Below are 25,731 nucleotides of genomic sequence, written 5' to 3'. Positions count from 1 at the left end.
ATTGAATCTGTGTTTTTATATAATGTTATGAATGTTTAGAGTAATTGGCGTAGGGCATAAACCAACTAACTGTTAGTTGCTACAATTTCCAGGTTTTAAGGGTTAGGGTTCGCGAATGTTGATATAAGACTTAAGTTTGAAAGAAACACATCACATAGTCCTTTGGATGTAGAAACCTGGTTGTAGCATCCCCCAATATTGTCGTGGGTGAGACTGCAGACTCCACTACATGGGTTGTTGCCGAAAGGGCCACTAGTGTAGGGTTTTGTTGGTTAGCACAACTAACTCTAAAACTGGGTCCAAGCCCCCTCAAGCCAACAAGAATAATTTTAAACCACTTCCCACAAACATCTTCAGATATGGATTTCAAACTGCAAAAATCAATGGCAAAAGAACTGGAATGAGGGGTAATAAGAGCTACTCCTATGAGAGCCACCAATAAATCAAGAAGGTATGAAACTACCCAAAGAAACATATAATGGTATGACTTGACAAGGACAACTATTATATAATCAATTTACCATGGATAAACTTGGTAGTTGTCTCTTCTGGAATCCCAGATCCCATAAAGGCCACTGTAACTCTGGAGCTTAGATTTTGATGGATTTCCCCATTGCATTTGACATCAAATACCATTTCAACAGACTGTCCCTTTATATTCCCATTTACATCGCACAACCAATAGGTTTATTCCCACATTTATTTCTCAGTGAGTTCCCTTTTTTCAACTATTTCTTCAAAATTATTCACTTAGAAGAATTTCAAACCACTTCCCATAAACAACTTGAGAGATGGCTATCAGACTACAAAAATAAATGGAAAAAGAACTGGAATAAGGGGTAATAAAAGCTACTCCACTGATAGCCACCAATGAAGCAAGAAGGTATGACACAGCCAAAGGAAACATAGAATCATATGAAGAATGATGCATCATATTGTGTGCCTTTCAGGAATTTATTTTATCTGACATAACATATGAATAAGGAATTTTTTGTTTACTAAATAAGGAATTAAAATAAATGGCCCATGGCTATAAAATTTTTTTTTTGATAAGAACCAATGAAACAATTATGACCCCTTTAGGACTATGATTGAAATTCACAATGAATATAAGTTCCTTTCATGCTAAGGGTAAAGTGAATTCAGCTACAGGTGAAGGGGGCCTAGGAAACAACCACATAATAAGGAACAATTATATGTAACATAAGTTCCATTTAGATTAAGGTGAATGAAACACTTTCAAGCTAAACAAACTTTAACAGGAAATCTCACAAGTGACATACTACAATTTCACTATTAGCAGCCTGCATTGCTTCTTCATGTCCATAACTGAAGGATTAATCATTTAGAATTGGTTAAGGTGCAAAACTTACAATTTCACTTTAAGGACACTTGTTCCATTTAAAGAGTCATAAACAATAAATTTCAATTTAAGATGTCACCAACCAGAAAAAGTATTAAGTGCTCAATAATCCAACAACTGTAACACTTTTAAGACCTTTGAAATATTCATAATGGTGACAATCGTGAATCATTGGGATAATTCATTCCATTAAATTATAATCTCAGTTGTGAACACTATATTTTTGATGTATATAGAGCTTTACAAGTTGAGTTAGTTTATTAGCAGCAAACAAATTTCATCAGCATTTGGAAAATGAAAATAGAAATGAATGAACAGAGATATATACCTTACAGGATAGTTTAGAAACCAAAGTACAGAATTATAGAATTTGGAGGTAGCGTTAACCACACTTTTGGGACTTTAGCTTTTGAAATAAGTTACTTTATTTTCGTCGACGCCCTCTACAATGAGGGAAATATTAACAACTATCAAGGTTTAGAGCTAGAAATGCTATGTGAAAGTTCCTGTAGATGGAGATCCTTCTCCCCTATTTCAATCACTAGGTAAAACTACAAGTCACACATCAAAACAGATCGATGTTACCTATGTGAGTATTTATTCCTTTGGGTATCATGAGGTATGTGGGTGCTGCACACACGCACACACATATGTATGTGTGTTTGTGTGTGTGTGTGTGTGTGTGTAATTAAGGCTATAGGATTATTGTAAAATTTTCAATGCTCTCTACACCAGATGTATTCTTACAATGGTAAATGGATCATAGGTAAAACCATTGGATAAGAAAAATCAATGTTGGATAAGGAGAATAAAAATACCAACTGTAGAACAGAAGATGGCAGCCCCAAAATTTTTCTACCAAATGTGCATTTTTTCAAAGACATTAGGATATACAGTAGCTACAACTATTTTCATGCCATAGTTAGGATAGAAAGAAACAAGGATAAATTACAAGTTTCCATTATTGATTGCATCAAAATGTTGATATGATTATCAGCACATATTGATAATGGTTGTAACGTGACAAGAAATAATGCATATCTAACTCACAAACTGTACCTGCATATGCTTCAAGATTGAACTCATATGCTGGTAACTAAACTCTTATAGCCATCAAATTAATTCAAGAACTATCAAGAAGTGTCATTAGTCATGTACATTGCCTTATAAAATATTATGCCTCATACCTTGAATTTGACCTAGAGTTTAATACACATTTCAATCATAAGAAGTACTAACTTCAGATAAAATGGGCAACTCATTTAGGGACTAAGCTTCTCCACCCAACCATAGATTGGGTAGCACTGTGGTATTTCTTGCTGCCCAATCACCCCCGATCTAGATTCTAGGGCATAATGAGGTTGCTCAAGAATTAAAACAATTATGAATCCAAGGAAAGATGTCCACCCCAGGCTGTCATGGGGAAATGTTGAATATGTAGTTGAACTCATCGATAAAATGATTCATTGGGATTTTGTGTCTTGGAATGAAATCATTTCATATTTTTCCCAAAAAGGCCACAATAAGAAGAATATGAAACTTTACTTTTAGAATTCGAAATGGACCAAGTGATCCTAGATTTGGGATCTGATGAAAATGTTTTACCTAAATAGACCTAGGAAATAATGGGAAAGTCGGCGCTACAATGGTCCCTAATTCAGCTGTGAATGGCGAACCAACAAAATATTATTCCTATGGGGAGCTTACATGGAGTGGCTATAGATATTGAAGGGGCACATGCTATAACTTATTTTGAAGTAATAGCAATAGTGGATGAGAGTAATCCCTAGCCAGTGCTACTTGGAATTGATTGGGAATTTAACATGAATGTGGTCATCAATCGGAAGAAGCATAGCATGACGTTTGAGAAGAAGGAACTAAGAGTCATTGTTCCATTGGATTTGGCAGAGGGTGTGCGGTATGCTAAACTAGTTCAGGATTACTACAAGGAGGATGATATTGAAAAGGTCTATAAACTTACTACATAAAATGAGGATTGGATCAACCCTAGGGTAGATGGCCAAATTACTTGGGAAAAGGACACCTCTTGCAACTCAAATTCAGATGAGGAGCTTGAGCATTGGCAGCATCGATTACATGAAGTATCAGCGCTACGATGAAACAAGCTTACTAAATCACTCTAGTGTATATCTACTGAGGTACACAATTTACCATATTATGATGGCTTAGAAGATGTAAATTTTTTTCTAGATAAATTTTAAAAGGATGTACCCAATGGAATATCGATTCGAGGCATTGGACATCACACTAAGAGCTACACCTTCCAGATGGTGGCGTACACATAAAATAAGTTTTTTAGACTGGAAGGAGTACCAAAGGATGATGAAGGTGTGGTTTGGATATGCCAATACCCACATTACTGAAAAATATATAGGGAAGGATGATTTGTGCGAGCATCTAACTCATTAGATGCAAGCATGGGGAGAGGAGTCGTAGCCTGAATTGGAACATATATTCTACCATACTTTTGATACTATCCCTATGAACGAGTATTTAGAAATAGAGTTGCGACATAGAACCATAGAGTGGGACGTTCTGAAGGAAATATTTATGTTAACGTTCAGTTGTGTGGTGGATTTGAATGTATTGATGAAGCATTACATGAGATCAAGGCTACAATATTCAAGATGCCTCAAGAACCTGTCACATGGGTACAACCAGACTGGAATACGTAGTTGTGCCATGCTCTGGATTGCTATAATGTTACCATAGAATAAGGTGAGGGAGGTGTTAAGAAAACTAGTATCCCTGAGTGAGAGGGACAACACGAAGTTGTCGAGCCTAAGGCATAAGTTCCTGACATCTCAAATCCATTGAAGACCAAGGAAGTGAACATTGGTTTGGATGCATAATCGAAGTTTTCGAATATAGGTGATTACTAGGATGAGGATACAGTTGACAAAACCGTGGAGCTATTACGAGAATATAATGACTTGTTTCCAACAAGTTTTTATGAGTTGAAGGGGATAGTAGGTGATCTGGGTGTCATGAATATCACTTTGAAGCCAGATACGAAGCTGGTAAAGCATTGCCCCTACTAGTTGAATGCTAAGTACAAAGAAAAAGTGAGTGAAGAACTAGATAAGATGCTTGCAGTAGGAATTATTGAGCCTGTAGAAGAATTGGATTGGGTTAGTCCTACGATAGTTCAAGAGAAGAAGACAAAGGGAGAAATTATAATTTTTGTAGATCTAAGGAAGTTGAACAATGTCTGTTTACATGATCCATTCCCTACGTCTTTCATAGATGAAGTATTAGAGAATGTTGGAGGTCAAGAAACCTACTCTTTTACAAATGGGTTCTTAGGATATCAACAGATCAAGATCGTTCCAGAAGATCAAAGTAAGACTACCTTCACTACAAAATGGGATTGTTTTCAGTATATAGTTATTCCCTTTGGACTTAAGAATGCCCCTGCAGTATTTTGTAGGGTGGTAGTCACAACCTTTAAAGAATTTATTCATAAGTTTTTGGGGTTTAATTTGATTATTGGATAATGTTTGGGTTAGTGAAAATGCATGTTGCAAGTCTTCCCTTAATGTTGTATACTTGTAGGAAGTATCAAATATCCCTTAATCTAAAGAAGTGCATATTTTGCATACCATATGGCATACCTTTGGGCCACTTTGTTTGTAAGCAAGGGATAATGGTGGACACTACTAAAATTACAGTTATTATCAATCTAAAGCTTCCAAGGAATGTAAAAACATTGCGTACACTTCGGGTCATACAGGATATTATATAAGTTCATCAAGGCGTATACGCAGATCACTGTGCCCATGGAAAAATTATTGAAGAAGGATGTGAAGTCTTGATGGGATGATGATTGCTAGAAATGTTTAGATGTGTTGAAGGAAAATTTATTACAACACCTATTCTAGTGTTCCCCGATTGGAAGAAATAATTCCATCTACATGTAGATGCATCCTAAATATCATTAGGAGCAGTGTTAATCCAACCAGATGCAGAAGATATTGACCATCTGATTTCATTTGTGAGTAAAAAGTTGTCTAAGGGAGAGAAGAATTATTCGACCATGGAGCATTGACGGTTGGCGATCAGATATGCGCTCGAGAATTTTAGGAATTATTTGTTCAATGCGCACTTCAAAATGTACACTGATCATTTTGCTTTGAAGCACCTGGTGAACAATCCTGTGTTTGGGGAGGGGAAAATTTGTAGGTGGTTACTGCTATTCTAGGAGTGCAAATTTCAGGTAGTTTTGGAGCCAAGCATATTAAATGTTGGTCAGATCACCTTTCACTGATTGAGAATGGCAACAAACCTACAAGTCTTGATGAAGGATTGCCTAATGCGCAACTCTTTGTTGTGTGCATTGTGGATGAACACTTTGAAGATATAATCAAATTTCTATCTACAGGGACAACTCCTGAGGGATATGCGATGCAAGAAAAGAAATAATTGGTGGTTAGGGCTGCAGATCTTCCTGTCATTCCAGGGAACTTATATAAAATGGGATTAGATGGGTTTTTGAACACATATGTACTAGATTATGAACGACAAAGTATCCTCACAGAAACACATGGAGGATTTGCTGGAGGACAATATGTGGGAAGAGCAATTGTGCAAAATATCCTATGAGTAGGGCTATGGTTGCCAAATGTGAACAAATAGTTTAAGCAATATTGTAGGGTGTGCAATGTTTGTCAGAGGACTGGGAGGTCGTCAAGAATGGATGAATTGCCTCTAAACCCACAAGTTTCGCTACAAGCATTCGATAAACGGGAAATATATTTTGTAGGACCTATTCAACCACCAAGAAAGAGGACAGGAGCACGATACATCATCACAATGACAGAATACTTGATAAGGTGGGATGAGGCATAGACCATGAAGGATTAAAATGTGGTTACAACTGTGAATTTTATATTTGAATACATTTTTTCTAGGTTTGTTTTTCCTAAGATTTTGATGAGCGACGAGGGTTCACATTTATTTAACGAAACAAATGTTGCATTTCTTGAAGAATTCCAAATGTATCATCAGAAAAGCATGCCATATCATCCTCAAGAAAATGTCACAATTGAAGCCTTTAATAAGATCTTGGAGAATGCTTTTACAAAGTTTTTTAATGCAAACAGGAATGATTGGGATGTGCTCATAGCCATTGTTCTTTGGCCGAATAGAACTACTTGTAAGAAGTTGAATGGACAGACACCATTTAGTTTGGTCTATGGACAAGAGGCAGTGATGCCAATGGAGTACAATGTGCCTAGTTTTTCGATTGTTGTAGTTACATGGATGGCCGATCGGGATACCATGGAAGAATGCCTTGCACCGACACTTGAGTTAGAAGAATATCAGTTCTTGGCACGTTTTCATAAGCAGGCACAGAAGGCTCCAAAAAAGGTGTGGCATGATCACCACATTAAGAATTTCACCTTTAAAAGTGGAGATTTTGTATTGATGTATGATAGCAATTTTATGAAGTTTCCAAGAAAGATTCAAATGCATTGGCTGGGAGCATACATCATTAAGGAGCTTATTGATGGAGGTGTATTTCAGCTCGCGAAGCTGAAAAAAGAGTTATTTCTAGTTAAAATCAATGTGATCCAATTGAATTTGTACAAGGGTCACCCTGCCCCTGTGCAATGACTATATGAATGCAGGTTAGTCTTAATACTTCAGGAAATTTTGATGAAGTGTGGGACTATAAACTACACCGCTAGCAGGATAGTTTGGTGAAGTAAAGGGGCTACCTGACAATTAGAAGAAAGGCATAGAGGGGAGCTTTGACGTAGGAGCCACACTAGCATGGTGGGTCCTGTGCAATGTGGCTAAAAAGTAATCAATGGAAATAGTGTAGATGATTGGATGGCTACTTTTCCGTTAGAGGGAGCACGGGGAGAGCATTTAAGGAGCATATCTTTGGATATCTGCTGCCAAAAGAGAATTAATGAAGGAGATTTGTAGGGAACATATGGATTTGAATTCAAAATGGGTTATAAATCTAGCATCCCACTACACATCGAAACACTTTGCTTCTAGAGAAATTGCCTTGATCATTTGCACTTTAGTTTGCACCAACAACATGGACATTAGCACCTCTGCAAAGGCTCTCTAGACTTCAGGAAGGAAAGTTCATTTAGACCAAGATTGATGAGCTACCATGGAAGGCATCCATGATATCCTCAAGGACACAACCCTAGACCATTGAGGCAAGTCAATTATCACAGATAGTTTAGAGCAAGTTGAAGGCTATGCAATAGACACATACAACCATGGGCCTTGTAGTCGAAGGTCCAACCATAGAGAAATTAGTCGAAGATATTCGATAGGCCACCCCACAGGGAATAATAGATCTTCAAGCCTTAAATATCTAATTCAGCGGTCTGCAAGAAAAGATCATGGCAACACCAACATAGTGACTCAGGACTAGTAGCGACTTTATTTTGGGGGTCTTTAGGGATGGGGTCCCCTAGGGTCGAATTTTGTAAACTTTTGTCAAATATTTTAAAGTCTCCACATTTTGAGGAGTAGAGCGCAAGTAGCACAAGTTGATAGGAGTCAAAGGGGTTTTTAGAAGGTCAAATACCCTTAGTTTGTTGAGAGTCAAGTTGTTTTGTGACCCACCCATGGTTTGTGGAACATGGTATTGTAATGAAGAATCATATAAAAAGAAGTTACAGAAGATTCATAGGAGAGATAAGGAATGAAGAGCATAGAAGGGAAAGTTTTGGGTTTGCTTTTCCTATTCTGTACTTGGGTTAAGGGGAAGGCTCTTGTAGCTGTGTGCGCGGATACCTTGGGGCCCACAGTAGCATTTGTGGGCCCCTGCAGCTGTGTGCACTCGGTTGGAAAGGAATGTAATTGAAGATCTAAGGATAGTAAAGGTTGTTTTGAAGGATTATCTATGTATCTATGTATCACTTCTAATCTCTGAATTTACCATATGTTTTGATCTGTTGAATGAAATTAATCCTGAAAAGTAACTAATACATTCGCAGAGACTTACAACTATGTTTTTATATAATGTTATGAATGTTTAGCCTAATCGGCGAAAGGCATAAACCGACTAAGTGTGAATTTCTGCAATTTCCAAGTTCTAAGGGTTAGGGTCTGTGAAGGTTGATATAAGCCTTAAGTTTGACAGAAACACATCACATACTCCTTTGGATGTAGAAAATTGGTTCTACCAACCCCAAATACTGCCTTGGGTGAGACTACAGCCTCCGCTACACGGGTTGTTGCCGAAAGGGTTGGTAGTATGTTGTTTTGTTGGTTAGTGTAGCTAACACTGAACCTGGGTCTAATCCCCTTTAAGCTAACAAGAATAATTTCAAACCACTTCCCAGAGACATCTTAAGAGATGGATTTCAAACTACAAAAATCAATGGAAAAAGAAATGAAATAAGGGGTAATAAAAGCTACTCCTATGAGAGCCACCAATGAAGAAAGAAGGTATGAAACTATCGAAAGCAACACATAATGGTATGAATTAACAAGGATAACTCTTATAGAATCAATGTACCATGGATAAACTTGGTAGTTATCTCTTCCGGAATCCCAAAAGCTACAAAGGCCACTGTAACTTCAGAGCTTAGAATTTTATGGATTTCCCCATTTGATTTGACATCAAATACCATTTCAGTAGATTCTCACTTTGTATTCACATTTACATCCCATAACCAGTAGGTTTATTCCCACATTTCTTTCTTAGTGTATTCCCATTTTTCTACTATTTCTTCAAAAAAATTCACTTAGAGGAATTTCAAACCACTTCCCATAGATAGCTTGAGAGATTGCTATCATACTACAAAAATCAATGGAAAAGGAAATGAAATAAGGGGTATTAAAAGCTACGCCTGTGAGAGCCACCAATGAAGAAATAAGGTATGAAACAACTGAAACCGACACCGAATGGTATGAAGAATGATGCATCATATTGTGTGCCTTTCATGAATTGCTTTCATCTGATATAACAAATGAATAAGGAATTTGTTGTTGACTAAATCAGGAATTAAAATAAATGGCCCATGGCTTTACATTTTTATATTTTATAGGAAGCAATCAAAAAATTATGACCCCTTTAGGACTATGACTACAATTTGGAACTAATGTAAGTTCCTTTGATGCTAAGGGTAAAGTGAATTCAGCTACAAGTCAAGGGGACCTAGAAAACAACCAAATAAGAAGGTACACTTATACATAACATAAGTTTCATTTATATTAAAGTGGATTAAACACTTTCAAGCTAAACAAACTTGGAAAGGAAATCTCACAAGTGACATACTACAATTTGACAATTAACAACCTGGATTGTTTCTTCAAGTTCATAACTAAAGGATTAATCATTTGAGAATTGGTTAAGGTGCAGAACTTTCAAATTCACTTTAACGAAACTTCTTCCATTTAAAAAGTCATGAATTCTAAATTTAAATTTAAGATGTCACCATCTAGAAAAAGTATTAAGCGCTCAATAATCCAACAACTGTAACAATTTCAAGACTTTTAAAACATTTATAATGATGACAATCATGAATCATTGGGTTAATGCATTCCATTAAATTATAATCTCATTTGTGCACATTATCTTTTTCATGTATATAGAGATTTACAAGTTGTGTCAGATTATTAGTGACAAACCAATTTCATCAACATTCAGAAAATGAAAATGAAAATAGTAATGAATGAAAGGAGATATATACCTTGCAAGATAGTTCAGAAACCTAAGTGCAGAATTATAGAATTTGCACATAGCGTTAACCACACTTTTAGGTATTTAGCTTCAAAAACAATTCACTTTATTTTCATCGACACCCTCTACAATGAGGGAAACTTTAATAACTATCGAATTTTAGAGTTAGACATACTATGTGAAAGTTCATCTAGATGGATATCTTGCTCCCTTATTTCAATCTTTGGGTAAAACTGCAAGTCACACATCAAAACAGATCGATGTTACCTATGTGATTATTTATTCCTTTGGGTGTCATGAAGTTTGTGGGTTCTACATACACACACACACACACACACACACACACACACACAGGTGTGTGTGTGTGTGTGTAATTAAGCCTGAAGGTTTCAAGGAAGCTTTTCAATGCTCTTTACGCTAGATGTATTCTTACAATGGTCAATGGCTCAAAGGTAAAACCATTGGATAAAAAAAATCAATGTTGGATAAAGGGAATAAAAATATGAATTGCGGAACAGAAGATGACAGCGCCCAAAGCTTTTCTACCAAATCTAAATTGTTTGGTATACATCAGGATATACAGTTGCTACAAATATTTGCATTTCACAGTTAGGATATAAAAAAACAAGGATATTTTACAAGTTTCCATTATTGATTGCATCATAATGTTGATATGATTATCAACACATAGTGATTGTGGTTGTAAGGTGACAAGAAATGATGCATATCTAACCCACAAACTATACATGTGTATGCTTCAAGACTAAACTCATAGGCCTATAACTAAACTCTTATAGCCATCAAATTAATTCATGCACTATCAAGAAGTGTCATTAGTGATATACATTACCTTATAAAATATTATGCCTCATGCCTTTAATTTGATCTCGAGTCTAATGCACATTTCAATCATATGAAGCTTTACTTTTAGATGAAGCTTCCAACTTTAAGGCCAGACCAATTTACATTGATAAGAGTGGTCTAAATCCATGTGCCCACTTGATGTGTCTGCAGTGTGGTGCGCAAATTCAAGATAAGGTAATCAAAGTGGGATTCAAATCAAATGCCTTTCCAGATATTGATCTTATTGAAATGTATGTTAAGTGTGATATAATAGAGGATCCAATCCAAGTGTTTGATCACATCTGCATGCCTAATGGTTTCACATGGAATTCTTTGGTTTCTGGATATACCCGATCCAATAGGTTAGAGCATGCAAGGTAATTGTTTGACATGATTCCTAAGAGGGATGTGGTTTCTTGGAGAAAATTTATTGGGGTCTACACCCAACATGGGTATTGTTAGGTTCCTATACCAATAGGAGTCATAATTTTTGAATGGCTAAAATTAAACCTGTAATATGTACATACCTTTGCTTTCTGCAAATGTTTTCCATATTCAAAAAAATTAAAAAATGTAAAGAGGGCATGTCCTAAAAGAATAATCAAAGGAAAAAAAGAATAAATAGGTCAAAAAAGATGAAAAATATGAACCCCGAGAAAAGAAAAGGACCATGAAAGTGTGCATGGCAAAATGCCACTACTATTTACTTTTTGTGCATAATAAATGATTGTGTGTAGTTTTTAATCTTTGCCACAATCAATGATAGTCAAAATGTTTAAACTTGGCTATTTCATGTTTCAATTTCATGTCTATAGATAGAGAATAAAAATTTGGCCAAACAGTGTAACCTTGGTAGATAGTTAGATAGGTAGAGTAAATAAAAGGAAATCAATTGTTTAATATGAGCCCTTGGATGTAATAAGGTTATATTTAGTTAGTTTACTATTTTAAAGAGAAAGAAAAATGTTTGATAAGGGTCTGCTAAGTCAAATGCACCCTAATAAAGAGATGTGAAAATGGTAGGTTGAGTAGGTGGGTAGGTAGAGGAAAGGTTGCAGAAGTATGATGATTGGTTAGACAAAAGCATATTTATTATTCTCATCATAAAAGTTCCAAATGTGAATGGGCACTCAAGCATGAATATGGATATCAAATTCAATTAATTAATTTCTCTCATTCATTTCACCTTTACTTAACTAATTTCCCACAATAACGATCAAAGTACTAAAAAACCCTAAGTCAAAGAGGCTAAGAGCATTTCTCTGACTTTTGGAGGGATCAGACCCTCGGCTCAATGACTTATAGGCAATAATAACTAAAACCCCCTCATAGAAATTCATCCCACCCTTCAATTCATTCATTTTCCCTAAATAGTACTCTTTTCCTAAGATTAAATTGCTTTTACCTAGGAAAAAGCGTTTATTCCCCCACATAACTCATTTTCATATCACAAACCCACATTATCATCAGAGAAGCATTAAAACATGAAATATCATATACTTAAGGTATTGTGCCTCTTTCCACTAATTTTACTAATTACTAATCTATTTACTAAATCCCAAGCAAAAACCTGTTTCCCATATATATTTAACTCCCACAAATATTAATTAACCCTACCCTAGTTTAATTATATAAACTATGATTTTCTACCCAAACCCACTAACTAATCAATCCGTGATTAAGTTAGTCTAAAACCAAATTAAACCCTCCCCTAATGACCCCGATGCCTTAACCCCACCTTAATCCCTTATTAACTTAAAACTGCCGCACTTAATTACCCGTTGGGCCCCCCCACTACCCTTCATGCAACTCCATTGCCCGATCACTGTATGATTTCTCACCTTCACATCGAACGACCAACATCCATTTCAGTCCGAACATTACCCACCTGAAAAGAGTTGTTTTTCACTAGGCCCCTAAGGCTACGTGTTGCTCAATGAATGGAATCGAGCAGCCTCCCCGCAATACCACCAAGTGCCCAAAAGCAGTGTGATGGAAACCACTTACCACCTGCTCACTACCCGTAAAAAAATCCACTATTCACCCTGCTACATGACAAATGACCACTGTTCACCTGTACCTGCGAAAATTGACTTTTGCGCATAAATCCCAAAACCCAAAATCATTTGTTTTTATTGTTTTTTCAATTTGAAAGCTCCATGCACGCACCTGCGAATGTCGAAGTTGTCAACCTACATCCAATTGAACCCTAAAGACACCACATAGCACCCAGTTTGCTCTCCAGCCTACTCAAAACCTTTTCAACCGTTCACAATTGCTAGCTGACCTTTTCAGAGCTAGTTCTCCCTGATTCTAGGTATTTAAGCGATAATTCACTAGAACACCTCTCAATTTTAGAACCAGTTACTGAGTTTGTTAGTTAGAGAGAAAAATTAATTAAAGGAACTCAAGTAACTTAAGCTTACATTGAACTAAACCACCATTGCCCTAAAAACTGAAAACCACCTCCCCCATTCTCAAATCCATAAGAAGTGAGAATGGCTACCCCAATTTCCATGGATGTGAGACCTATTTCCACTCCACATCTAGACCTAGACCATCTCCCCTTGGCAGACAAGGAATTCCAGATAAAGGACACCTCTGTCCCTGAATCCACTCTCAAATGCTACTGCCGATACAGTGACCAATACTTGAACCATGCTGACAAAATAGGTTTCTAGGAGTCCAATTTGCCCAAATATCCATTCCCAAAAGTTCACATTTTCCTCGAAATTGTCCATTACTGCCATGAAAACTATATCCCCAACCAAAGAGCGGTGATGTGCCCAAACTAGACTATACTTTTCACCATCACTGTTGAATCAATAAATGAAATGCTACAACTTAAACCTGGCCGAAACTTGACTCCCCTCTTCATCGGAGATCTATTGGACTTATTTCCCAAGATGAGCCCTGCAAGATTGGCCCAAATAATCCAAAACTACATTGTAGAAGAGAATTATACTCCCAAACAACCTCCTCCATATGTGTATACCATATTTTCTCTATTTTGCCAAGACATTATAGCACTGATATCTAGTGTCCTAGGTCATACCACTAGTGAGTATATAGATGAGATCATCTTGTCTTTCATGTCCATATACACTCTAGGACAACCTCCTGTTGTTATTTATGATTATGCCAAGTTTATAGCTGATAGGATGCATGACCAGTTCCTTAGGATGAGTAATGAGCGAGTCTTCAAGTACTCCTCTGTTTTGTATCACCTCTTTTTATACTACCAAGCTAATAAGTTCCCATTTACTCTTTAGAAGCTTGACACAAAAGGTCACCCTAGATCAGTAATTTTTTGGACTCCATTAATCCACAAATATGACTCTCCATATTCATATATAGACTTCATAGACCTATTTGTGCATCCCATTGCGACAATGTTGATAGGCAACCCTCCTCCAAGAATTAGCTCAGATATAAGGAGGATCCTACAACTCTCAAAACAATCCAAAGTGGGCGATTAATACTTTTACCAAAACCACACTGAGATTAGAATTTATGGCTGTGAGATGGCCCCATATAAACTACCCAAATACCTCCCAATGAGGTTATTTGCTCTAGAGTACTACAGGAAGATAATCAATTCAGATGAGATACACATTGTCAAAGCCAAAAGGAAGGCCCAGTTTAGGATCAAATAGCAATTAGGTCCCTTCATTTTTAATATCCGAGAAGCTGGAAAGGAGGCAGACGAAATCCTCCAATGATTAAATCTAAAACAGAGCTTCATATGGAAATATGATCCCTTGGATTTCATCAGCAATAGAAGATAGGAAAACAAAATGTCTCCATATATCCATCACCAAATCCCTGAAATAGAAAAGTATGCCAACTAACTGCAATGGGTGGAAAATGCTTTAGAAGATAGGGATAGCACTGAAGTTGATGTGGAGAAAACTTTAATTGATCTAGAGAAACCGATTGATGAGGGTTATTTCTTGCAGGTGCCAGGAGAGTCACAGGTTCAAGGAGAATCATAAGTACAAGAAGAGTCACAGGCACAAAAACAATTAGGAGCAGCAGACCAATCAAGTATACTAGAACAATCAGAGAAAGTAGACATGCTAGAGGCCACCATGAGTACCCCCCTAGTCTTACAGACTCCTCTAAGTGAGGAGAAAAACCTCAAGAGAAACAGGGAAGGGGCCACTCCTTCAGGAAGAACAACATCACAAGCCTATGCAGAAACTAGCCAGGTAAAGAGAAAAGGAATGAATCCTATCTCTGAATAGGAATATACAGAAGAGACAACCAAGGTTACCATCACAGAAAGAGATAGGAGAATGCATGCCACTTCATCTGGAGGCATCTTAGAACCTTCCACATCACACACCCAGATGTTGGAAAGGCAACAAAGTGTTGATGTATCCTCTTTCTGAATGCCAACATATAAAGATCAAGACATCAAAGAGAGGTACAAAGATATAAATGCCAGAAATGAGAGGCTGCAAGCCCAGACCTATGCACAGTACCTGAAAATGACCCCTACCAATCAAACAAGGCTCATGTCAGCCTATGATGTCAAAGAGGGGAATATGCAAATGACCTTCATTAAGCCAACCACTCAACAACTATGGACAACAATAAATTTTAAAAGAGTGGATTTTGAAGTACTGACAAGGGATACTCATCCCATTGTCCAGATTGAGCTGCATAAACAAACAGGTGAGATAATTTATTCTACACTAACATGGAAAGATATAGGGGTCCACCAACTATAGAACTCTTTAAATAATATGTCAGCTCAGTTTCAGTTGGAGAAGGCCTCTTGACAGGCCAAATATACAAGAATCAAGTCCTTAGAGGACTTAGTGATAGGATTGGGACATGATCCCACACATGTAAAAGCAACAGAGCAGCTAATCAAAAAGAAGAATGATGACATTGCTGCACTGAAGAAGCATCTCAAAATTCCTCAGTTGCATCACCCTCAAACCATGGAAGTCCTAGAAGCACAAAAAGGACATGAACAGCTTATGAACCTAGTCCTAAAGCTCAATGATGAGCTTAAAGAAACAGAAAAGGAGTTGGACATTTTGATTCAGTCCAGGCAAAGTGACCTGGCAAAAACTTCCACAACTACATCCCTACAGTGAAAGCAACAGTTCCTTCCACAATGGCAACATCATTGGCACCAATAGCTCCACCTGCCACAACACTGCCAATTACAACTGAATCCTCTACAACAGCAGGTACTTCAACTGAAAAACAACAGAACTGGTAAAGGCTATGGAAGAGATGTCCATTCAAGCCATAGAGCTCAAATGATTAAAGGAGAAAGTGGAAAGTTTAGAAACTGACTGTAAACTTTCCCAAATTTAGCAAAGAGAAGAAACATAGAAAGCCCTAAGGATGGGTTAGAAAATCAAAGTCCTAGAGAAAGATTTAACACTGCAAAAGCCACTAGGACAGACTAAAGAAATGCTCTAGGCCAATATCATTGACTTTGCCAATAATATTTGGCCATCAATTCAAGTTATATTTGAGCAAACTGAATTGGTGAAGGTAGCCACTAAGGCTATCCAGAAAGTAAGGGAAGAGTTAGGAGACCAACCTCAGGATGCAAATCGACTCATCCACCTCCTAAACAGTAAGAATAGGTATGAGATCCATGAGTTTGGTATAGAGGATAGGATTGAAGCCATCCTAGAGATTAAAAAGGTTCTTTCGAAAAGAAACTTTATGCTCAAGTTAGAAGAAAAGTGCCACAACATGCAGGTGGCCATTGACAGGTTTATGGCCAAATTTCAAAGTTTGAGGGACAAAGGCCTTCCCAGTCCTATGGTCATCAATGATAAAATCATGACCCAATTGGACTATAGTGATAGACTCAGGAAGTTAGCCAAAGAACAAGCCAGCGCTTAAGGCATTAAAGCTTTGCCCACTGGCAAGGTACTATATGATACATTGGAGAACCTCTTTTTCATAGAACATGAGGTGAAACATCTATTTCTCAACAAGCCCAATTTTGCAAAATATACAGAGGCAGAGGAAATTTACAGGAGAATGTTAAAGGTGAGATTTCCTGAAGCAGAATGGTGGGGAAAAAGACAGATTTACTTTGAAAACTTTTACATCAAAAAGTTACCATAGTAAATCTGAAGGTAGCCCGGTGAAAGACAGATAAGCAGGGTCAAAGAGTAGCAGAGTCAAAGAGTATCAGTGAAAGATGAAAAGTAAAGGAGACTCCAGCGTGGAAATACCACAACCATCAACCAGCTTAAAGGGCTTAAAACTCAATGGAAACAGCCAGCAAGACCACAATAAAAGGGACAACAAGAAGCAGTTTCACATCTGTCTCTATCTTCATGCATGAAGATATTTTATTTCCTAGATTAAATCTCAAACTGTAATGAGATATTTTGTAATTATTTTTTGTATAAATACTTCACATATTGAAGTATGTAGGGTGGATTCAATGACATTTCTATAGACTTTTTCTCTCAACTCAAAATTCTATTGTACCAATGACTAGATTGGCTTGCTGAATCAAAGAACAAAGATCAGATATTTTATAGGATTCTTGTGTAAAAAAAAATACAAATAAGTATTCTCTCATGTTTATTGGAGTTTTTTCTTATGTTTCTTCCTAATCTTGTTTGTTTCTCTAACATCTAAATGTATAACAAGGAATGATATTTCAGAAATTGCTTAAACACACTCTGTCTTGACTGTCTACATTCTAAATGTTTTCTGCTAAACTATCTTAGTTAGCGAATTCTTAACTTCTCCTTAGCTTCCTTAGTTTCTCCCCTGATCTATAGTAAAGGATTCTTAATTTCCCTTTGTTAATTATCACACTATGTTCTCCATTCTGATCCTGATCCGAGGATTCTTCGTTGCCCTTTCACCCTGGTTAGAAGCATTTCATCCATTAGACCTGAAGATTTACCTTTTGGTTTGCTAGCCAGCCCTGTGAACATTCCCTTTAATGATTTGGTCCAGTTTTTCTATCCATTGATTGACTCCATAGCCCAATGGCTTGAAGACCTAGTTCTATCCATCTGCTCTATGAATTCCACTACCCAACCTTCAATCCAAAACAAAACCCTATGAACACTAAGAACTAGCTTAAAATCTCCTAAAAACAAAGCTAAATTATAAAGAGAGAGCCCTCCCTGGACTTAGGTTGGCTAGAACCTAAGCCTAAAAGATTGGTTTGTGGTTACCTCAGATGATTCCTTCTTTTGATAACTTCTAGGGAAATTTATGAGCGATAATGTAGTGGGGACCATACTAGGGAATTAAATCCTAAATCTTAATAAACGTTTGAGAAAATTTCAAATCTTTATTTCAAGCCTCTTGAAGGGTTTACTAGAAGTTTGTTACAAAATTTCATAGAAAGAAAGTAATTAGAAAAGCTCGAAACTCTAGCTTCAAGGAGAACTCACTATACTAGGGCCAATCCAGATCCAAATCCTACCCTAGTAGTGGGTAATCCAAACCTAATTTCAAGAAGATCCAAAAGAGAAGTAAGTTTAGTAAGTCCAACACCTTCAATCAAAGCAAATTCATGCCCTGATGAGTGGTTGTTTTTAGGAAACCTCCCCTTCGATGAGACATTTGGCCTTTCCCTATTCAGAACCAGGTCTGAAAGTTCCCTTAATGACATAGTTCTAGATTCAAAGTTTATTTCAGACCTCGAAGTCCAAAAGGAAAACCAATCAATTGATGAGTATATTCTAAATTCTCCTCATTCATCCCTTACTACTGCTAAGATCCCTGAGCTTTCTGAACAAGTTTCAACTACCCTTAGTTGACCATTATTCCCTTCCACCTCTGAAGTTCACTCTTCACCTCCATTTATACCCTCACTTCTCTACCAACCTATCATTACACATCAATCACCTATTACTCCTAGTTTTCCATCAATTACTGTATCATCTCCTAGTACCCCAACCCCACTTCTTATCCTTGCCCAACTTAGAGCCATGGTAAATATATATGCTCCACTTGTGTTTACCTGCCCCACTTGGTCCCATGACACAAGATTACCAGAACAAAATTGTCCAATTTGATAGATAGGACCTTATAAATCACAACATCATGTAAAGAAAATGACAGACTACTTTGAATTACATGAAATCGATATTGGAGATGTTAAGATGAGACTTTTTGCTCAGACTCTAGCTGGTGATGTAAGAACATGGTTTAGAGCTTTACCTACTAATAGTATAGATACTTTAGAAATACTTTATCAAAAAATTTTAAATAGATGGGAAAAGAAAAATAACCCTCTGCAGATTCTTTTAGAATATGAAAACATCACGAGAGGGCCAAATGAAATAGTCTAGGATTACTGTACCAGATTTAACAATATATACAATTCAATACCAATCAATCTTAGACCCTGACCTGGCTTAGCTCTGATATAGTTTCTTCATGGATTTGATACTGATATGGCCTTCCAACTCAGAGAGAGAAATCCTCCAACTTTAGAAGACATGCATAGTGTGGTAGTTAGTGTAGAAGATAACTTGTTAGTAAAAAGAGCTAGTGTTAGGAATGAAAGAAGAGGACCCGTGAAATATGAAGCCTCACCCTCTAACCTTAAAATAGGTGTTCTAACCAAGGGTATGGAAAAACTGATGGATAGGATAGAAAACATTGAGACAAAGCCTCAATGGGATAATTAATAGGCACCTCCAATGAGAAACCCAAACTTTAGAAAGAATCAAAATCAAAATACTGGAAAGAATGGACCTAACCAAAATATTAGGCCTCCCTTTCAAGAAAACTATGCTGAAACATCCCACTTAGATGACCATGAACAAGATACACACATAAACTTAATGGGATTGGACGATGAGGAAACTATCTTTTTGACCCAAGATGAGAAGGAAATGCATATGCTGCAACAATTGCAGACCCAATCTGAAGAATCATTTCATTATAAGCAAGGGTATGATTCTGCCATTTTTGAGGTACATAAACAATACAATTTGAGGAGTAAAAAGAATTTTGACACTCCTGACCAGATCAAGAAAATACTACCAAATCAACCAAAGAAAATCAAAGTAGCTCCAATTACTAAAACTCTCCAAATCCTCCCTAGACCAAATTAGAACCCTTCTGGTCCCACCATTGTAGATATAAACCATGAATAACCACCCAATGATCAACCATCCACTTCAACCCCTCCAAGGAGACAATAGAGAAATCTCTAGACACCATATTAGAAATTCCAAAGAAAAAGACTTCAAATGCAGAAAAAGAAGAGAAACCTACTTCGATTCTTGCTATAAAAATTCCAAGCACTCAAATAGAGAAAGCCCCTTTGCCTTTCAATTTGGGAGCAGAGATGGCTAAACTAGAAATTTCAGTTTCCTTAACAGAGTTGATTAGAAATGAAACCTATAAGTCTCAAATAAACAAAACCTTAAACTTTGTTGAGAATGAAGACTCTGTCAACTTGTTTGATGATCAGCCTGAGCTTATATTCGGTCCTGATGTAAATGGAAAACCATTAGAAGGAGGGATACCACCCTTTTATATTAGCCTTAGCATTCATGATAAAATCTTACACAATGCAATGATAGATTCAAGAGCTTCACACAATTTAATTCCCAAATCAGTTATGGAAATGTTAAATTTGGACATTAATGGACCATATAAGGACTTATTTTCATTTGATTCGAGTCAAGTAAAATGTCTAAGGTTAATCAAAGTCCTATGTGTTTCCTTGGTACAATATCCTGCTAAAACCATTCTCATGGATATAGTAGTGGTTGACATCCCACCTAAATATGGCATGCTATTGTCTAGATAATGGGGGACTAAACTCGAAGGGTCTTTGCAACTTGACATGTCACATGCCAAAATCTCAGTCTTTGGACAACCTAAAATGTTGTACAGAGAGACCCTAATGAAATATGTAGTGAGTAGCCGGGATAGGCCTCAAAACTTCACTATCTACTCCTTACATTCTGACATTGATTCTTTCATTTTGTATAATGTTGAACAAACACAACAAACCACTTCCAATAGTATTATTTTAGAACCAAAAGAAGTTGCAATTACAACTAAAAAAGAAACTGTCCAAACTCAAGAGATTTCCAATAAAATAGATGATCAAAACACCTCAAACAAGGAAAATTTTCTTCCCCTTGACAATGAAAATTATGAATATGAGATATTATGGCACCTTGAATTTGATGTATCAATGAATAAGTTAGTAGCAGGAGTAGAAGTATGGATATATAATCTGCAGAATGATCACTCAGAGGGCCATGCTTACAGACTAAATTTCAAATGCACTAACAACATGGTTGAGTATGAAGCACTTCTTTTAGGTCTTAAACTAGTTAGAAAGTTAGGAGCTATAAGAGTTTCTATCATGGGAGACTTTGAATTAGTGATAAATCAGATTAAAGCTATATATATCACCAAAGACCCTATATTAAGTTATTACAGAGGAACCATTATAGAAATACTAAACACTTTCCTAGAAACCAAGGTTGTTGTAATTCCTAGGAAACATAATATCTAAGCTCATAGTTTAGCAATGTTTGATAGCACTTGAAAGTTACCATTTCAACCTAACCATCAGTACACTGTTGAGGTCAGGCAAAGACCTGCTATCCCAGATAACTTGAAAAACTGGCAAGTATTTGCTAATGACCAACAAATAAACAATTTTTTAACCTTAGAGGAGGAATTTGTGAATAGCAATATAGATACTAACATAACATTAGATCCTGATTTCAAAGATGAAATATAAATTAATGAGATAGAAGATGAAGAGATAAATAGATTCCATCCCACTAAGTTTACAAAATTAGATGTACAAAACCTAAATAAAGTTGAAATTTATGAGATAATTAACAAAGACTCTGAAATCATTAATCTCAAAGACAACTTTTTTCCCAAAGGATTAACCCCTTTGGAAGACTTGTTTGATCCAAATGATGTCCCTAGAAAACTGAAGATGGAACCCTTAAAATCTGATATAGAGGAGTGTAATATAGGCACTAAGGAAAATCACAAATTATTCAAACTTTCAAACTCCTTACCTCCTATAGAAAAAGTTAAATACATTGAACTACTAAAGGAATTCCAAGATGTATTTTCTTGGAGTTATGAGGACCTCAAATCCTATGACACCAGCATCATATAACACACTATCCCCATAAAAGAAAACCAAAAACCTTTTAGGCAGAATCTTAGGAGGATCAATCCCATCCTATTGCCTTTTATTGAAAAGGAAATCGAAAGGATGTATGAGGCCAAGATAATAGCACCAATTAGATTCTCTGATTAGGTTTCAAATTTGGTGCCAACAAGGAAGAAAACTGGTGAGATTAGACTTTGTGTTGATCTCAGGAACCTTAATAAAGTTTCATTCAAATATAATTACCCTCTCCCTAAAATGGATCATATATTACAAAGGGTAGTAGGGTCAACTAGAATCTCATTATTGGATGGGTTTTCTGGTTACAACAAGATTTTAGTTCACCCAGATGACCATCCTAAAACTACATTTACTACTCCTTGGGGAACATTCATGTATGTGAAGATGCCTTTTGGATTAAAGAATGCAGGGGCCACTTTACAAAGAGCCATGGACATAGCTTTTGCTAAGTAAATTCATGACTTCCTAGTAATATAATTACATGACATCATTGTATTCTAAAAAATTTGATAAACAACACTTAGATCGTCTAAGGCAGGTTTTCATCAAATGTAGGAAGTATGGAACTTCTTTGAATCCTATAAAATCTTTATCTGGGTTAGAAGAGGGAAATTTATTAGGCCATATAATCTCTAAAGATGGTATCCAAATATATCCTACAAGAATTGAAGCCATCTTATAGATACAACATCCTAGGAGCATCAGGGAATTACAAGCCTTTTTAGGGAAAATCAAATTTCTTAGGAGATTTATTTCTAACTTAGTAGAATTAGTTAGATCATTAAAAAATATGTTGAAAAAATATTTGACCATAAAAAGGATTGTTGAGGCTAAGAAATCCTTTGAAGACATTAAGCTAGCCTTAACTAAAACACCAGTTTTGATCAGTCCAAAATTTGACAGGGACTTCATTTTATTTTCCTTTTCTTCAGAACATAAAATTTTTGTAGATTTACTGCAAAAGAATGATCAGGGTTATGAACAACCTATTTCCTTTTTTAGCAAATCCCTGAGAGATGCCCCCTTAAAATACAACATAATGGAAAAGCAAGCCTTTGCTTTGGTCAAAGATATCAAATATTTTAGAGTTTACATTTTATATTCTCATATAATAGCCTATGTCCCCAAATCAGTAGTCAAGGATATCCTAACTCAGGATGGTCCATATGGAAAGAGAGGGAAATGGATTGCTATTATATTATAATATGACCTAGAAATTAAACCAACAAAGTTAATAAAGGGCCAAGGTTTAGCCAAGCTCATGGCTGAATCGAACTGTCAAGCCTTAGATATAAATTTTACTGCGGAAATGGATAATGGAGAGGAGATGGTGACTCCACCAATCAGCCAGGCCTTTATTGAATCACCATGGTATGCTGACATCATATATGTTTTACAAAATATACAAGCTCCTCTTGAATTATCTAGGACCAAAAGCAGATTTTTGAAAATGAAATCTTTAAAATTTTTCATAATTGACAATGCTTTGTTTTGGAGGAATCATGAAGGTATCCTTCTTCATTCTTTATTGGAAGAAGAATCTGACAAGGTGTTACAAGAGTTTCATGCAGGTGACTGTGGAGGACACCTTTACTAGAAAACCACTGCTGATAAGATTCTTAGAGCCGGTTTCCGTTGGCCTACTTTATTTTCTGATGTAAATTAGTTTGTAACCTAATGTCATAAATGTCAGATTTTTGAAGGAAAGAAAAATCTTTTACCCCTACCCCTAAATCCAATCTCTGCTAAAGCACCTTTTCAACAATGGGGTCTTGACTTCACTGGTGAAATCCACCCACCTTCCTCTGCCCAAAAACAATGGATCCTCACTGCTACAGATTATTTTACCAGATGGATAGAAGCCATACCATCAAGGCAAGCCACTGATACTGTTATAATAACCTTCCTTGAGGCCAACATCCTATCTACATTTGGGTGCCCAACCAAGATCATCACTGATAATGCAACAGTTTTTAAATCTAGAAGAATGATTGATTTATGTAATAAGTATCATATAAATTTGGTCCATTCCACATCTTATTATCCCTAAGGAAATGGATTAGCAGAATCATCAAACAAAATTATGGTAAATATCATCAAAAAACTATTAGAAGATAACAAGAAAACATGGAACAAGAAGCTAGTAAATTCCTTATGAGCAGGCAGGCTAACCACAAAGAAATCCATTGGTACTAGTCCTTATCAATTAGTTTATGGAATGGAAGTTGTTTTCCAATCTTCCTTGGGAACACCAGTGGTGAAGCTGCTCCAAGAGTTGCAGGTTGAACCAAATGACATCCAAAGAAGAATCAACCAAACAAATCATTTACACGAGACCAGGGAAGAAGTGTACATCAGATCTCAAGTTGTGCAGGAAAGGATCAAGAAGACTTTTGATAAAAGGACTAAGGCAAAATATTTTTACCTAGGAGACAAAGTTCTAAAATGGGATTCAAGAAGACAGGATAAAGGTAAACATGAAAAATTTGATTTCCTATGGAAAGGTCCATATATCATTTATGATTTCAGAGGTAATAATGATTTCTTCCTCAGAGAAATGGATGGTACAAAAGAAGAAGGAGAACCAATTAATGGTCGAACTCTCAAACACTATATTGAGCCTGGTTACTAATTTCACTAATCATTTGTACATACTTTACTTTCAAAAGTCTAGAGTGGATTGGATGGTTATTTTTGAAGTTCAAGCCCGAAGAGAAGGCCCTAAGATTCAAAAGTTTTACTGTCATAAATAGAAATAATGCAGAAATATGAAAATGAAAGGTTGCAGGATAACATCACAGCAATTCAAAAGGCCATTGGTCTACAAAGTTCTTGACATTTCACCAGGAAATGCCATCCCCAAGTGGAGCCACTGTTAGGTTCCTATACCAATAGGAGTCATAATTTTTGAATGGCTAAAATTAAAGCTGTAATATGTACATACCTTTGCTTTCTGCAAATATTTTCCATATTCAAAAAAATTAAAAAATGTAAAGATGGTATGTCCTAAAAGAATAATAAAAGGACAAAAAGAATAAAGAGGTCAAAAAAGATGAAAAATATGAAACCCAAGAAAAGAAAAGGACCATGAAAGTGTGCAAGTCAAAATGCCACTACTATTTACTTTTTGTTCGTAATAAATGATTGTGTGCAGTTTGTAATCTTTTCCACAAACCATGATAGTCAAAATGTTTAAACTTGGCGATTTCATGTTTCAATTTCATGTCTATAGATAAAGAATAAAAATTTGGCCAAACAGTGTAACCTTGGCAGATAATTAGGTAGGTAGAGTAAATAAAAGAAGCTCAACTGTTTAATATGAGCCCTTTGATGTAATAAGGTTAGATTTAGTTAGTTTACTATTGTAAAGAGAAAGAAAAACGTTTGATAAGGGTTTTCTAGCTCAAATGCACCCTAATAAAGACAAGTGAAAATGGTAGGATGAGTAGGTGGGTAAGTAGAAGAAAGGTTACAGAAGCATGATGATTGATTAGGCAAAAGCATATTTGTTATTCAAATCATAAAAGTTCCAAATGTGAATGGGCACTCAAGCATGCAGATGGAAATCAAGGACAATTAATTAATTTCCCTCATTAATTTCACCTTTACTTAACTAATTTCCCTCATTCATTTCACCTTTACTTAACTAAAGAGGCTCAGAGAATTTCTTTGACTTTTGGAGGGACTGAACACTCAGAT

The 25,731-nt window shown here is 36.2% G+C and overlaps 1 protein-coding gene across 1 annotated transcript; it reads left to right on the top strand.

Annotated features, from left to right (window-relative positions):
* The first annotated feature begins 3,186 nt into the window (after positions 1-3,186).
* On the top strand, positions 3,187-7,000 carry LOC149204123 (uncharacterized). Its single transcript, XM_089397047.1, has 2 exons — positions 3,187-3,281; positions 6,487-7,000. Exons 1-2 carry the CDS (start codon positions 3,187-3,189, stop codon positions 6,998-7,000), a joined length of 609 nt encoding a protein of 202 aa, XP_089253173.1.
* Positions 7,001-25,731: the final 18,731 nt, after the last annotated feature.

Source organism: Pinus tabuliformis, chromosome 1_2 (genome assembly GCF_031772625.1).
Source record: "Pinus tabuliformis cultivar Carrire ecotype Pingquan chromosome 1_2, CPIR1, whole genome shotgun sequence".
Lineage (NCBI taxonomy): Eukaryota > Viridiplantae > Streptophyta > Pinopsida > Pinales > Pinaceae > Pinus > Pinus tabuliformis.
The sequence above is the reverse complement of the archived record's forward strand: the minus strand, read 5'-3'. Positions and strand labels throughout refer to the sequence as shown.